General features: G+C 42.7%; 1 protein-coding gene across 1 annotated transcript in view; it reads right to left on the reverse strand.

Annotated features, from left to right (window-relative positions):
* Window positions 1-16,747, reverse strand: part of ZPR1 (ZPR1 zinc finger) — a 67,493-nt gene that overhangs the window by 27,328 nt on the left and 23,418 nt on the right. The window contains exons 5-9 of the mRNA XM_078681864.1: window positions 15,080-15,166; window positions 14,149-14,271; window positions 13,060-13,125; window positions 12,726-12,792; window positions 11,783-11,853 (exon numbers count right to left, since the gene is read on the reverse strand). Of these exons, the coding sequence (XP_078537990.1) occupies window positions 11,783-11,853; window positions 12,726-12,792; window positions 13,060-13,125; window positions 14,149-14,271; window positions 15,080-15,166 (414 nt within the window). The remainder of the gene's footprint in view (window positions 1-11,782; window positions 11,854-12,725; window positions 12,793-13,059; window positions 13,126-14,148; window positions 14,272-15,079; window positions 15,167-16,747) is intronic.

Genomic DNA, 16,747 nt, shown 5'->3' on the forward strand with positions numbered 1-16,747 from the left:
ACCCTGCCTATGACCTATAGAGACTGGACCTGCCAAAATAATATCCTGTCTCTTTTTCAATATGTTTTTTGTCCAGGAAAAGATAAAGTGGAACAATGTTTACATTTACAGTTGATCTTGGGCAAATATATTTCTGCCAAGCACTGCCCTCTGTAATTGGCATTCAGGTTATGTTAATATCATTTATAACGTGCGCGGCTACTCAAGAGTGTCCCGGCCTGAAAGCCAAATGATGGAGAGAAGGAGCTGGACAGAGCGACACGTTTATGCAAACAGCCAAGTTTTTAGCAATTTCCTGAACAACCTTGGGTTAGTAGTGTTCCGTAGTGTGTAAGGCAGAGCGTTCCGGGCTTGAGCCGCCTTGAAAGAGAGCTGCCCCCCACTCTTACCAAACGAAACCGAGGGATCACTGCCAACCGCTGAGAGGCTGAACACAACAGTCTTTGTGGCACATAGAAACTGAAGCGATTCCTCAAATACAGGGGACCCGAACCATGGAGGGCTGCATGGGCCAGGGTGAGAGCCTTGAATTTGACCCGTTGGGCCACGGGAAGCCAATGTAGGTCCAGCAAATATTGCTTCACACTAGTTCTTCCGGCGAAGTTTAGCAGAACTCTGGCTGCCACATTTTGTACAACTTGCAGCTTCCTCAGCTGGAAGTCTGGCAGACCTACAGACGGTGCGTTGGCATAGTTTAGGCTCGAAAGAATCAGTGCACGCGTGACCATTTCTTTGGCTGCCCTGGGTAGCAGGGGCAGAAACTTCCTGAGAATCTTCAATGTACCAAAACACTGTCCGGACAGTTTCTTTATTTGTGTGGAGAACCTAAGTTCCTCGTCAAACCAAACACGTAGGTTTTTGACAGGCTTACCCACAGAGCTAGGTAGAGGGCAGTGCGTCGGCCAGAGGGCTTCGCTAAACTGCAGGGGAAAAGACCCACACAAGAGAACCTCTGACTTCTCTTTGTTGCACTTCAGCTGGGCCAGAGCCAGCCATTCAAAAACTGCCGTTAGACAGGCTTTGGCCTGGACAGGGGATACATCTGCCTCCCTCCAAGTGAAGAGGAGCTGGGTGTCATTCGCTTAAGCAATGATCTTCGCTCCCAGTTCCTCTGCAAGATGCATCAACGGGGTGACGTAAATATTAAACAGCAGAGGGCTCAAGGTAGATCCCTGCGGTGCAATTGTCCGCAGCTTTTGATTCCGTTAATAGGCCTAAGCTTTGTTTGAAGTTGTTGGATATGGGTGTTGAAAACTACATTGTAAACTTCCTACAGGTTTTGCATGAGAATTTATCACCCTTGTGTGGTATGGTCCTGCGGGTGAAACCACTAATACCTTTTCATTGGCTCGAGGAATGCACCAAGAGTGTATTTCTGGCACCACACATGTTTATTTTATAGATCAATAACCTATGCCCACATTTGAATACAGTTACAAATGACCTGCCAAAAATTGCTAACACTCCGGTACTGGCGCTACTTTACACTGACAATAATGTTCTACTGGCTAGGACTCTGAGCATTATGTAGTTTAATCGAATCATGTGTCTCATATATGAGCAGGCTCGATTTGGCTACACATTTTGGAAAGTTGCACATAATGGTGTGCGGCCCAGGGAAGAGAGCTATGGCATTTATGACAGTTGGGGGTCAGGCCCAGAATTGTGTGAATAACTTTTGCTACCTTAGGGTCACATAGCTCAGGAGAGTCGTGGCAGCTCCAGATGAATATTTCATGTATGAAACTTAGTAGGGCTTCTGAGTCTCTTTGGGGATACCATAATACATCTGATCTTCAGATCGATGCAAATCGTATTTGTAGTTGTCTTCTTGGTCTCCCACTGTCTAGATCCCATTTTATTCTACACTCAGAGCTGAACTTAGTAAAGGTGCCAACCTAATACTGTCCAAAACATAATCTGTTATAGGTTGGTGTTTGGGCCAAAGCTGACACTAGTTTTAACGGGAAGGTTATTCTAGATTGCTTTCAACTTGATAGGGACCTCTTTATTCCCCTTGTTGAACTATGTTTACAGGACTTTCAATGAAATCGGTCTGCCGGATTTATTTTCTGAATTGCTCAACATAGTTCGGATAAACTATTGGTTAAAGGCAAATTCAGAGAACTCTGCTTAAACCAACGATGGGATCAAGAATTTCTTGAATGTTCTGTGAAGGACTACCTTGTGACCACAGCATCTTCGGAGCAAGTGTCTCATCTTGCCCTGAAACACAATAGTTGGGAAAGATCTCTTCTGTTTCATTTCAGGGAAGGTACCGCATGGAGATTGTTGTGTTTTCAAGGAGATGCTCATCTTCGGGGAATTAGTACACCCTCCTGCCCTTGTAATGGGGCCTCTGCACTATTGCTGCTGCACTTTGTTCATACATTTTATAGGCTATATTGTATTCTCTTTCTCAAACAGATTTTAAAATGTTTAGGTTTTAGGAAGTGTAACGAAGACTGATTGTATTTTAGCAACTCAATAGCTTACATGTTTGTTTTAGGAGTTTGCTCCTTTTCTAAATCAGTGGTTAAGTGTTGAAAATCCATGAAAGGCCTTTAATCACTTTGTTGGTGTATATTTGTCAGCAGTAATAGTCAGTTCACCCGGGCCTTGATTAGCTGACTTAGTACTGTGGGTGTGCTCATCATTCCTAAATGTGTTTACGATGAGGAATTTTTAATCCATTACTGTTTGAACATTTTTACTGTATTCTAACCTGTGTTTAAGGATTATCGATGTATTGTTTGTAACTTTTATGGTTGATGCCGCCAACTAAAGATTGACTGCTTGTATACCAAAAAGTGTAAAACCAGGATCAACGGGTATCTCGAATCTTTACACCCCTTATGATGGGCAGTCCCATCACAAGTGTAGCTCTGTAGTGTGCAAGACATATTGGCAAACTGACCCACCCTCGCCTCTTGCAGATTTTCTAAGATACACTTCTCTTAAGTCTTTTACCTGCCCTAACAAACGTCACCAAGTCCACCTGCAGATCCTTTACTTCCCTTTTAGGGATATCTACGGAGAGAGTGAAAAGGGTATAGGGGGTGGGGTTAAACTTTAATTTCAATGATGGTACTGTCCCAGCCATGAAATATATAGCGATTTTCACTTAGCCAAATCTATTTCAGTTGTTTCTTTAGCTCTGATCAAATTGCTGTACTCAATCGCCGTAGATTATTGGTTACATGTAGGCATACAAATTAAACTGATGTTATAGCCTAACCAAATGGGAATAAGGAGCTAATTTGATATGTCACAATAATTGTGAGGGGTAGGTTGAGCATCTCCAACTTTTAATGGATACCTTTAAAACTTGATAGTGTCAAATCCCTCAAGGCCTCAACTACCGTGGGGAGGGAGATCTCTGGATTTTTCAAAATCAATAAGATATACTCTGCGAAAGTGCAGACTTTATATTGTTCCCGACCAAATGTGAATCCACGAATTGTCTCCAGCTTACAGATTGCAATCACTAGTAATTCTACAGCTACATCAAAGAGAAGATGGAAGAATGGACATCATTGCATTGTTCCCTCAGGAGATTAAAGGAGCACAGTGTTAGGCTACTATGGTGAATACAGGCTTCTGGAGCACTGTAATTTGCCAGGATCCCCCCACTCATCTTCATGCTAAACCATCTCTCTTCAAACCTCTGTCAGATATTGCAAACTCACCATCATTCTTCTTTTTAGCATCAAAGCGCAGTAGAATAGTTGGGAATTTTTTTTACAGGATACCTTTAGAATGAAGTGTGCCCCTCGTCATCACACTGTCTGCCTTTTTAGAAAACCCACATTGTTGGCTTCAATCACGTAAGGCCACAGCTTAACCAATCTATTTGTCAGAATCTTAATAAAGATATTAGTATCCACATTGACTAAAACTATTGAATGATAGCCTGAACATTCCTCTAGGTGTTTACCAGTCTTATGACTAAAGGTTCTACCCGTTCCTCTAACAAGGTAGTGATTCCAAAGGCCCAACCAAATGAATTAAAGGGGGTTGTCATATACTTTGCCAGGTGTGGTAAAGATTTGAGGTACAAAACCCTGGTGTTAAAGCTTTGAACATTTCCTTTAGACGCTTTCCTCATCGGAGATCTCCAGGACTGTGGGATAACTAGTTGGGGGCTGCAGGCTTGGCATCAATGCCAGAAATGACGTCAGGTGAGGTCACCAAAACCATATAGTGCCCAACATCAGTTTCCATACATTTTTCTTAGCCTTCAAGGGGTAAGGATGGACTGTTCTAAACCGTAAGTAGTAAAGTTCCAAACCTAATGGAACCTTATTGAACATTCCCTATAACATATCCATCAAACGGATGCCCACTCGGACTCTGCCCTTGAATTGTGCCCCTGTGATTCGTGTTCAGAGCAGTCTATGCTGCACTTTTTTAGTTTTTTTGTAAACTTTATAATTTGCCTGGGAATAAAATTCTAATCCGGTTGTTAAGATTTACTAATATTAGGAGACGCAGATCTGCCCTGATTTACCAACAGCTTTTACAAACTGAATATATGTCTGATGATCTATACAATTTTTATGCTGCCATGAGATTGAGGACCCGAGTGGGGAAATAGTATTTTTTAGCTCTTTTATCCCTTCACTAACTTTTGCACAATGTACTTCTTCAATTTGATCATTGGCCTATCTATATATTTTAAATGTATATATCTGCACAAGATTTATTGTGATGGAATGGCCTGGCGAAGATTATGATAAGATGAGCTCTTTCCTCATTCTTTCAGTCATTTTTGCACAATGCACTTTTTAACCTGACTATGGGTGGAATAGTTGGGTCTAAAGACATTCACTACTAGCGGATGGAGTTGGCCATTTTAATGCGTCATTTGTTAAAGATGGTGCTTACTACGATTGAGATTTTATGTGGATATATTATTTTAATGACTCAATACCGCGATGTATTGTGATGATGATTTTATATTGTGCATTGCGTGCTGCTCATTTTTACAGGACCAAACACTGCAATGTTTTTATATTGAGCATTTTTTACGAATAAAGATTATTCTGATTCTATCAAAAGGGGAGGCAGATGGGATCAACAAGGAATTTGCAGGTAGATAAGAGTAGCATCATGGCAGATAAGTAACTTTCTTCTGATGCATACTGCCACCTGCATATTCCTCACCAGCAGTACACCGTTGAAGGATGGTTAAATAAGAAAGTCCTGCAGAACAGAACTGGCAAATGGCCATCCCCATGTACTGCGGAATCCAGCTTGGCGAAAGTGTATAGGGATGCCCACGTGGCTGCCTTGCAGATTTTGCAACTGGATCTCCTCTGGCAAGGGTAGAAGTTGATGATTTTGCCTTGGTGGAATGAGCCCCGACTCCTTCTGGGAGTTTTTTCTTGCACAATGTGTCTTGATGCAGAGAATGGTCCATCTTGACAGTGTCCGCTTTGCATTTCTGGAAACCACAGTACTCAAAGTAGTGCTGGTCACACAGTCCCATGTGTTTAGTATGGGTAGGTAAAAGCAGACGCGTGCCTAGGATTCAGCCTATGAAGCTCCTTCGAAGGGTGGGGTGTGGAAAAGAAGGTTGGGAGGGTCATTGTCTGGCATGAATGAAAGATAGTCACTACTTTAGACAGAAAAGTAGTCTCATTCTCAACACCCACTTTTTAGGGAAAAATAAGGTGAATAGCGGCTTGTAACTCACTGAATCATCTCCCAAGGAGATGGCCACCAAAAATACTGCTTTGAGGGTTCACATGGGCAACTGGCAATTCTGTATTAGCTGAATTTATAGGATTTTAAATTGTGACGCTTACTGTTGACTGTTTATATGATATAAATTGTTTGTACTTGTGTCTTTTTATGATTTTAAATAATCGAATAAAAGTATTTTGACTGACTGTCACTCTGGACAGTATGGGTTCAAGGCAAGCAGATCCAATATTTCTACAATCAGCAGTGTAGTCACTCTTCCTCAGACTGCAGGGCAGTCCTTCTGAATCTTCCACAAGTCCAGGAGTATTCTGATGAGAGGATGTGAAGGTCCTACTTTTATATCAAGCAGCTGCCTTTGTGTGGTGGGCATTCCCCGATACTCCCCCAAAACAGGTTCTTGTCAGTTCATGCCCTTACTCTTGCTTTTGCTCCAAACTGTTAAGGGGACAAAGGCAAGGGCAGGCCTGGTATCAGGTTCCTTTGTGTCTGTAGCAGTCAGACCCCTTTGAAGTGTAATCAGTGCAGGGTGAAGCGCCTCCCCAGTCATCCTGTCAGGAGAACTCACTCTCCTCACCCCTAGGTTTCTTTTGATTCAATGTCAGAAAGCAATGCACCAAACACAACAAGAGAAACATTTTTAGTCTTGTGACTCTGGACACTGGCAGAAAGGCACATTTGATTAGGGTAGAAAATTGCCAAATTTAAAAAGGTGGCATTTTCAGAATAGTAACTTGAAATCTGACTTTACCATTAAAGAGGATTTTAAATTACAATTCATTACAGTATAAACAGCATCTCTCCATCAGGTCTCAAACTGAAGTTAGCATTTATAAAGTGTAATAGGGTACCACCGTGTTAGTCTATGGGATACTTAGGATAGCCCTACAACACCGAACAACAAGTTTAGCAACTTTTCACTGCCAGGACATTATACCCATATGTCCTACTTTTTTAATACAATGCACCCTGCCCTAGGAGCTTTTTGAGCCAAACTCAAGAGTGACATATAAGTATTAAAAAGGAATTTTTAGGCCCGGCAAAAAATTTTATTTTTCCAGGTCTATATGTCAGTTTAAAACTTAAGTACAGGCTGCAGTGGCATTCAGTAGCGGCCGCTACTAAGCATGGGTGGCTAGGCGTGGGGGGGGAATAAAACAAACATACACCAACGTATCTGGGTGCTGCTGCCTCTGCTCAGTCCCCTCTGCGCCGCAACAGGAAGCTCCCAGAATCACCTGTCCAATTACAACGCTGTCGTGAGCAGCGTTGTGATTGGATCGACGCTCAGACAAGAGTTTGGCGACTTTGCATCTTCTCCACCAAGCTGCATTACACAGCCTGGTGTGGAACATGCAAAGTGCACATGACTGTTTGACCGGCTCTCTTGGGCAGGTCGAATCGTCATGTGCACTTTAGAGGATGCTTTAAATACTTCCCCTGCACTGGCCAGCCCGGCCAACCCGCCCGCACCCGAGCAGGAGGAAAACTAAAACAATAACGCTACTATCATTTTAGGTTTCCTTTTTACACTGCTCCAAATTAGCGGAGGAGCCACCGCTGGTGGCAGGTCTGAAACGTGTTTAAAAGGCTACTTTAGTGGGTGGCCCAATGAATCGGCTGCCTACTAGTAGCACATAATTTACATGCCCAATGTACATGTATTACCATATACAATGGACTTACAAGTAAATTAAACGTGCCAAGAAGGTTTAGGCCAATTTTACCATGCTTTCAAGGGTGAGCACGAACACGATCGCTGGTTAGCAGGGGAAATGTGCACGGAGTTCTAAACTCCAACAAAAACAGGTTCAGCAAAGGAAGGCAAAACAATCTGTGGTGACCCTGCTTAAAGGGCCATGTCCAATAGGCCCAAACCCAACCGTAACCTTAGTGAAGACTCATGGTGGTGATGACTAACCAAATGGGAGTACCACAAACTGGTAGGGCTTAGAATGCTCTACAGAGCGCAAGTACTTCCGATGGGACAATAGCACCTAAATGTGGAAATGGGGGGTCCTGTATGTCGAGTGACACCATTACGTTTCCAGCTTCCAATGTCCACCTGAGCTAGAGTCCTCATCTGGAACTTCTTCCATAGAAAGTAATTCAAGTCTGTGAGGTCCACCGGAAGTGGACCACTGTCTCTCTTAGGAAATATGGACATCCATGTCCCATATCCGGCTGTAGCACAAACTCCATAGCTCCCTTCAGGAGGTGTGCTCCCACTTCTAGCAGCAGGATGGAAAGATGGTCTGGCAGAGGATAAGGCAGGATCAGATGGGGCTTCTGATGAGAGTAGGGTGTAACCCCTTTCTATAGTCCGAAGTAATGGCTATCCAGGCTGGCAGAAAGGAGGACTTAGCTTGAAACAACCCCACCCCCCACATGCTCCACAAGGGTTCGGAGAAGCAAACTAGACCTGCTTTCCTGCAAGGGAGGAAGAGGATTAGGTGCCTAGCTGGAGGGATTTGCAGCCCTTACCTCTGGATCTGCCCCGGTATTGCCCGACCAGCATTTTCAGGGGCTGCAAGAATTAACCCTGGTGGAAGGTGAATCCTCTTGCAAACCCCCAAAAATGCTCTAACTGGAGATAGTGCCCAGTTGGCTGAGGCTGTAGGGAATCCCAAGGATGGGCCTGGCCTTACTTTATTGGGGGGAGTTTTATATAGCGCAAACTCGACCCGAAGGTATCAGAGCACTTCACATGAGAACCAGTTCGTTACAGACGGACACATTCATTTTGTTAGGCCCTGGTAGATTAAGTGATTTGCCCAGAATCACAGGATGTTGAGCTTCCCTGCTGAGATGCGAACCCGGTTCCCCAGCTTCGAGGTCGACCGCTCTAGTAGTTAGGCTACATCCTCTCACTGTTCCAAAGCGAAGACAGCTCTCTCCCGAAACAGATTAGCTCCATTGAATGAGAGAGTTATCAAGTTAGCCTGCACATCCAAGTAGTAGGAGGATATTTGGAGCCAGGCATTTCATCTCAAGAGACGGAGTTACCCATGGCATGTGCCATGGAGTTTACAGCGTCCAGGCTGGATTTTATAATGCAACAAGATGCATTATTCATCTCCCACAACAACCTGGAAGTGGGTCCTCATGCCATCCAAGTCGTTGGTGGGGATGGTTAACCAGGTGGGCTAGTTCCCATAAGGCATGACCAGTGGCATTGAGGGATTTGAGAGCCATGCTGCCTGCTTGAAAATGTTTTCTTTCTCTACGTTTCCAGGTGTTTTGATTACATATCAGCACAAAGGGAAGGTGCAGGTTGACTGTCCAGAAGAGCAGGATGCTTCAGTAACCAAACTTTCAGTTAGTGGATGTGCAAAGAGAAAAGGTAGTACGGTGCCACCAAACCCAATGCCGAATGGGGAGGTGGGCTTGTCCTAGGCTGCCATGACCAGGTGCAGCAAGGCCTTGTTTAAAGAGAAACAGGGGTTCTGACAATGATGCAGATGGAAGGAGAACCTGGAGGATATTCGTTTTGACATCTACCATCCGGAGCTGCATCTCCAGCACCTCAGAAGATTTCCTAACCTCTAAGTGGAAGGACATCACTTCTGGGGTGAGAGGCTCTGTAGGGAGCTCCAACTACATCTCTGAAGGAGGTGTTCAGTCTACTGGCTCATGAAAGGCATGGTAGCTCATAGATTTGATTTCTCCCACCATCACTCAAAGGATCAGAGTTCGATTCAAAAAGGTGGTGATCCAGAGCCTGACTCCTCTTGCTTTAAGAGTTTCTGGGTCTCCCATCTGGACACGTTTCAATGTATAGTCTCAGGAAAAGAAGGTGGCGGCACCAATGGGTCTGTGTTCGGTGTCAGAGTTAGCAGCATCAGTGGATTTTGTGGCTTGAATATCTGAGGCATTGCATAGCCGAGTGCCGCACAAAAAGATGGAGAAGCTAGTGCAAGACAAACATAACGCCATTTGAATCGGGGCAAAAGGTATAATGTTTGGCAGGCCATAATAGCTAAGGTATTGCATAGCCGAGTGCCGCACAAAAAGATGGAGAAGCTAGTGCAAGACAAACATAACGGCATTTGAATCGGGGCAAAAGGCATAAAGTTTGGCAGGCCATAAAGTGTCATGGACCCAGGGGTGTGGCGGATGGCATTGTGGTGTGGGCAAAAATAGCATACATGGCATTCGGGAACACCACCAGGTTGAAGCCTGTTGTTGGGAACTCCGTTTAAGAGGGCCTTAGTGCCAGCAAATCTAGGAATGATAGAGCCAGAGCACCAAAGGCATTGCATGATGTGATCAATATTGTTCCTGTTCTTTGGAGACACTGGCACTGGGCTGCTCTGAGGAGGATCTGCCGGCTCCACAACGAGCATCTCCAGCTCTGAATATGAAGATTTTGTGGATGATGGAGGGGTTTTGGAGACTTACCTTTTGTGGACGTAAGTTTTTGTGCTTCTCCGTCTGCCCACAGAATGCGAGGATGGTAATCCGGAGAGTGGCCTTGCCAATGGACAGGTGTGCCAGGCATGATGGTCCTGGACCTTGAACAATTTGGCCTCACGCTCTTCGATGGCCTTCGGGTGCGGAGATCGGGAGTCATGGTCTAAAAGTACGCACCAAAGACAACTGAACTGTGGGTCAGTAATCAACATCTGTCTCACAGTCCCTACATGGCTTGATGCCAAGAGCTTCTAAAAGAGAGATTATACTGCAATAATTTGTTACATTTCTGTGACGAAAAATTAAAACTCAGGAAATAGTTTCGTTTTTTCACCCGACATCAGTTATAGCATCAATAAGAAGACAGTGCCTCCCCCCACCCACCTTCCGCCCTCCCACCGGAAGTTTTAGAGCTTTTAAGCTTCGTGATCCAGTCTGACATTTGGGATTATTCTACAGGTGAGGAATGTGCAGGTAGAAGTATCCATCAGAAGATACAGCTACATTTTTGCAATAGCTCATGAGTTGCTTTCATGCTATTCAGACCTCTATCATCTCTCATTTTCTAGTGAATGTTAACAGTAAAAGTTATGAATTATACAAAAAAAATTATAACGTCCCAGAGGATCTCCAACTCAAGATCAACCTCCTCTCCTTTTGGCAAAAACTCAAAACCCACTTTGAAAACCTTCCAAAGAAATGAATCCTATTGGTACTAGTTAGTAACTACACTTGCATTTGGCCATTTCTCGTTGCACGTGAAGCGTTCCGCATCCCAAATCCAATGTGTCCACACAGTACAAATATCTTTCATTTGTCAAATAACTCTGAAATGATCCCTTAGGTTTTCTATGATTTAGACCACAGTCTTAGTTAGGCTTCAGAACACTAAAGCTCATGATTCTATTAGACTTTTTCAATGAGAGGGGAAGGCTGGACATTAACTTGAAACAGCAAAATAGGCTGCTCCTAGTGTCTAGAAGCATTTCGAAACAGTAGGAGTGCCACATTTGTCTCAAAAGAATTATTCGTAAAAATCAAAGCACCGAGGACAAACAGTCCATCATGCAGTGGTGAACATCCTCTATTTAGCACAACCACATCACACTTGGTCTAACAACTAGTAACACAGAGCTACTTTACCACCACCACTTTTGAGGAGTGTGCAAACAATAGAAGCCTACAATGTGAATCAGACATGCAGCACAGCAACAAGAGGAGCCTGGCATGCTGCAGAAGAACAAAACCCTGGAAACAGATCCAGCAGGCAGTGTAAAGGATGATAGGGCACACAAGATGAGGTATTGCATGAGGTCACACTGAAGGTCAATGACAGAAAAATAAAAACATTTACATTCAAACTCACAATTGGAATGGGGACCTCATCTCAGAAGAGCCATGGTGATACTGGCTTCCCTGGTTACAGCAGGCAGGTCTACACACTCAGCCCAGAAATCTAAACATTCACCTGATCTGATGGAGCAATGCAAGAGGATAATGCACTTGGACCTAGGACATCAAATTCATGATCTATATGTTGGTAGTTCCAGGACGCCCCACTATTGTGATAATGCGTAGTGTGCCAGTTATGGCCAAATTCCATGCTAACACCACGACAAACCAAGCACACTAAATGACCTAAAGGTCTGAATCCCCAGCTCACCTCATTGGTCCGATGTCCACAGGTATCACAGTTTGTTGCCATAATGATCACCTCCTTGAAGTGTGGGATTTCTGCAGCAAGGAGAGTTAAGGAAACAGCTCCTGAATCTCAACAGCACAACTAATTGAAGAACAAGGCTGTAAAAGGTATTCAAACTTGGGGGCCACTCTTGTATTGTGGACTTTGGTCAATCTAAAGAGGGCAGCTGTACGACACTATCAAAGTTATACTTGTTTTGAAAGGATTTGAAAAAGTGATATCAAGATATCTTAGACACAAGCACGGACTCAAACAGAAGGTATCTCTAGACATGGCAAGGGAGGTGTTTAACATCAAACAAAGGACAATGGTTTTCATAAATAACACATTAAGGGCAGCTTCAGAAATTAATCTCTTGGGCACTGCAAGTCCCACAGTTTCACAATAACTCAGTGGTTTAAAAAACATCAGAAAAGACAGACAAGGAATTTCTATCAAACAGTTCTTGTGCCAGAATTACTCTGATCCTCCCCATTTTAATGAGATGCAACTTCTAGGTTGGTCAAAATGAAAAAGAGCTGGGTCCTAATTGTGTTCACTGCCTACCAGAAGCACATTTGCTGAAATCTCTTCACGTATCGTAGCATGCCCGTTTATAGCCCTACTTACTATTCACTCGAAGTCACTTTCAGTCTATCCTGAGCATATGCCACAATTTACTATTAATCCCACAGTACTGCAATGGCATTGCCTAAACTACTCCTTCCCGCAGAGAAATATTCAATAGAAATTCAGGGCCCAAAACCTTGGCTGGAGCTTCACATCTAAATGGCATTTCAGCTGTAGAACACAGACCTGTAGCTGTAGTCTTCATTTCAACGCAGATTTCATCCTTTGTATTAGTCACTTAGCATGGCATAAGCCATTATGTGCATATTTCTAATCCTATTACCACAAAGGATACGTACTAACTTCATATTGGTATTAGCTGGGGAATTGCATTCAGGGCAATTAGTTCCAAACTGCAACACCTAAACAAAGAGATAGAAAACAGTCAGCAATCCCATCAATGCATGCTTTAGATTGCAGTGAGAAATAATGTATGCTACAGATTGCCACTGTGTTGTCAGAACTAGAGGCAGAGCTGTCCAGGCTCCCGGGTACTATTCCCCATCCTCACCCATTGCAAATATCCTTTGTCCAGTCCCCTACACACGTGGGCATCACTTGAATGCCCAGAAAGGACGACTAGCAGAGCTGACCAACTCAAGTCAAACATTGTGGGAAGTGATCAGTACCTCATTTCTCAATTCATCCAAAGTGGCTGGTGGAGTTTCTTCTGGTTCTGCTTCATGGTCCTCTGGCTAAAAACAAAACATTTGGAGTGGACTCAGTAAATTCTACGTTGCACCTAAAATCTAATCAGAAAGTTAAGCATCCTACAACTTTGAATGTTTAGTCTATGGTAAAAATGATGACAGGTTGTAGTAACACAAACAGCATGTGTTTTGTAATTACTTCTTCTAACATCAGAACAAGCGCAGCAACAACCTCTCGCCCTTAAAAAGATTCCACCAAGCCCATCAGATTTGAGCGCAAAAGGTTGCTTAATGTAGAGAAGAGGCTGGGAAAACAAAGGGATTTGAGATATCGGGCCCATCCACCTCGTACCCCTTTCTTCATGCAATAGCCGGATTGATAATTCCCCAAAACCTCAGAAAAAGTCTAAAAAAATAGAATAAATCCAGCCAAAGTCGCATTCAAAGTGCACTCTATTTTCTGCACAGCTTTTCTTAAGTGCTGTCTAATGCACCTCTTGCATCACCCAGCAGGAAGCCTTAATTTCCACAGTACTGCCCACTATAGCTTCTAAACTGCACAGTCTGAAGCCTTAATTTATTACCCCGTGAACAATACACGTTTTAACAATTAGATGCAAGCATTGTGGTATGAAAGAACACATTCATACATAACCACAGCTCAGGCACTTAAAAAAACCTTCAGGTAGTGGTAGATCTTTATCCAGTAACAATCAAAAGGACCGCCTCTCATCACTTCTGTATGGTGGACTTACAGCACCTTACCAGTATTCAAACAAGCTACTAGAGAATGGTCTACTGGACACAAAAAGGCACAAGATCGGGGGTGGGGGTGGTCACACCAAAGGTCTCCAAGATCAACATTTAGAAAAACACAATGGCTCACCTTGACCACAACTAAAACAGAACAGCAGCATTTCTCGCAACAATACAGGTTATCAGCAGCTGAGTTTACAGCAGTAGTTGCAAACCTGAGATCAGCCTCTGTGTTCAAATTCAACCAATGGCTATTGAGGCCATGCACTGCCATACATGTGGGAAGAGTCACCTTTAGAGAGCTCTGCTTACCCCGAGGCCTAGCATGGTGTCCTGCTCTGTGCTTCGTTTATAGTGAGTCACAGTCATGGCCTCGTCCTTCTGAGGAAAGGACGGATTTTCCACAAAGCTATTTCCTGAAGGATCGTCTATTATCTGGGTGAGATAAAAAAACAAAAGTCGTCAATCTCCAGACTGCAGTCTAGAGAATAGTGTCACCATGCCAGAATACCACCACTTGGTTACAAAATAATTTATTTTGGAACTGTATGAATACTTGTACCTTCTGCTAGCCTTATTGGGCCTTTAACTTTTATCACTTAAAATTAATCTGTATCAGTTTTTCAAACTAGTTATACGGATTTCTTTTTCTTTTGTAATAATAAACGAGAGCTCAAAATTCCTAAAGAAACTGCATCAGAAAATTAACATTAAACAATGTATCAGAAATAAAAGAAAATACAATAGTTTCGACAATTTGTTAGGGGACACATTTATTCAGTGAGCATGTTATCATGGACTTCCAAGTATCATTGGTACGTTCAGGCTTGTTGATTCTATGTCAAGAAATGTTTCAATGCATGCACAGACCTGTTTTTTGGTAAGGTGAAGTACATATTGATCATTTCTGATTGCTTCCTTTTCAGGTACTCAATTTAGTGGTCAACTGTTTATGTGCGATTGTTGTAAAAGTGGCATGTCATGCCACATTCCAAAGAGGGAAACTCAGAATAGGAGCAATTTTCCACACCCAGTAACTACATGGGGTACTGGTTTTTAATGAGTGCAATAATTACCACACCCTATTCTGCCCCGCTAGGAATCACTGCCTTTGTGTTTTCCTTCTTAAATGAATTTACTTTGAGGTATAAAATCTGATTTTATTAATATGTCAATAACCTCTTAGGAGTGTTGCACATGATTTTAACTGGGCACACCAAACATCCCTTCATGCTCTACTTACCAAAGTGAATGGCGAATCTACTTCTTTCAGTTTTTCCAATTTTCCAATAAACTCATCAATTTTGGCTGCAACGTCTTGCTCCTTCTCCTATGAATAATAAAGTAATACACTTTGATGACATACCATCCTATATTCCTGGAACACCATTCATTGGTGTAATTGACAGTAAGCCTCAACAACCTTACAAAAATATAAATCATATTACAATAATAAGCACTGCACTCGTATGCAAACTCAGTTAACCTTTTACCCCAATGACACAACAAAGGCAAAAGTCCTTCTAATGTCACATGCTTCCACCCAATGTCATCAACTGGTCCGATCACTTCCCCATCCCCTCCCACATTTTGGTCTCTACACCATCACAGTGGTTTCCCAATGTGTGAAAAGCAGGATCTGTATGCTAATAAAAGTATCTCCTGACCTATTTATGACCTTAGTTGTCTGAAACTAAAATAATTCAAGTTTTCTGCAGGCATAACTACAATCTTGTACTAAAACAATGTTATCCAAAAAAAGTATTGACTCGCCCTCCTTCAGCTAAAAATCCTCAACTACTTTACTGACAAGATAACATCCATTTGAGAAAATATCAATTCCGACACTAAGGGTAATGTTTCTCTACCATGAAAAACTTCTATTCACTGGGATGCCTTACTCTTCATTAACACACATTATCTTACTCCCATCAAACATATCAATCCTACAACTTAGTTTCTTCTAGCCAGAATCATTAGAACCCACTCCCATATCTTCAACTTGAACTGGTGACAATCTGTAACCCAAGGAGTTTTGAGACACATTCAAAACCATCTGGATCACCCCATCAAAAAAAAAAAAAAAAATCCCAAAAAAATCACAAAAACTCTATACCTGGGACAGCTTGCTTTCTAACTACAGTGATAGTAAGACGTGTGGTTATTCACATGAAAACCATCATAGCCTAAGAACAGCTAATTACCAACTATCAATCTGGATTCTGTCCACAATGTAGCACTGAAATAATCACTCTACAGATCCGGGAAGCGGTCCACTGCATACTCGAAGACTGGCTTCTGCTTACTCAATTTTCTGGTACCATCTGTGCCTTGGATATAATAAGATCACAGTACACTGAACAATACTTTAGAAGATTGCAGTGTCTTTCATGGTAATGTTCTGAGCATTTTTTCCTCTTTTTCACAAACCAAAATCAAGTGGTAAAGATGGTTAATGTCATCCCCGGAAGCATTTCTACATCTTGTCGTGTTCCTCTGCGTTTAATTCTAGCCCCATGGCTATTCAACGTGTACATGGAGCCAGTAAGCTTGATTTCTGAAAACTGAGAAATCCCAGTACAACAATACGTAGAAGACACACAGTTTTAATTAAAACCCTCTCCTCTCTGGGACCCATTCCCTCTCAGCTCATGCTTTGAAAAACTCAAAAATTGGATGGCAGTTAACTTTGTAAAGCTTAATGTACAAAATGTTGAACTCCTCATGTCACTCAAATGTAGAAACAAATTTGATGCCACAATGTTGAATATTATGGAATGTAGACGTGTCGCCATCTATTGTCCCTTCAAAGAAGGAATTCCTTGGGTTTCACTAAAGACTATAGCTTCACCCTTATACTTATCAAGAAGAAAAGTCCAAAAACGTATTTCTCCGATCACTCTAAAAAGTC

The sequence above is a fragment of the Lissotriton helveticus genome, chromosome 3_1 (genome assembly GCF_964261635.1).
Source record: "Lissotriton helveticus chromosome 3_1, aLisHel1.1, whole genome shotgun sequence".
Classification (NCBI taxonomy): Eukaryota; Metazoa; Chordata; class Amphibia; order Caudata; family Salamandridae; genus Lissotriton; species Lissotriton helveticus.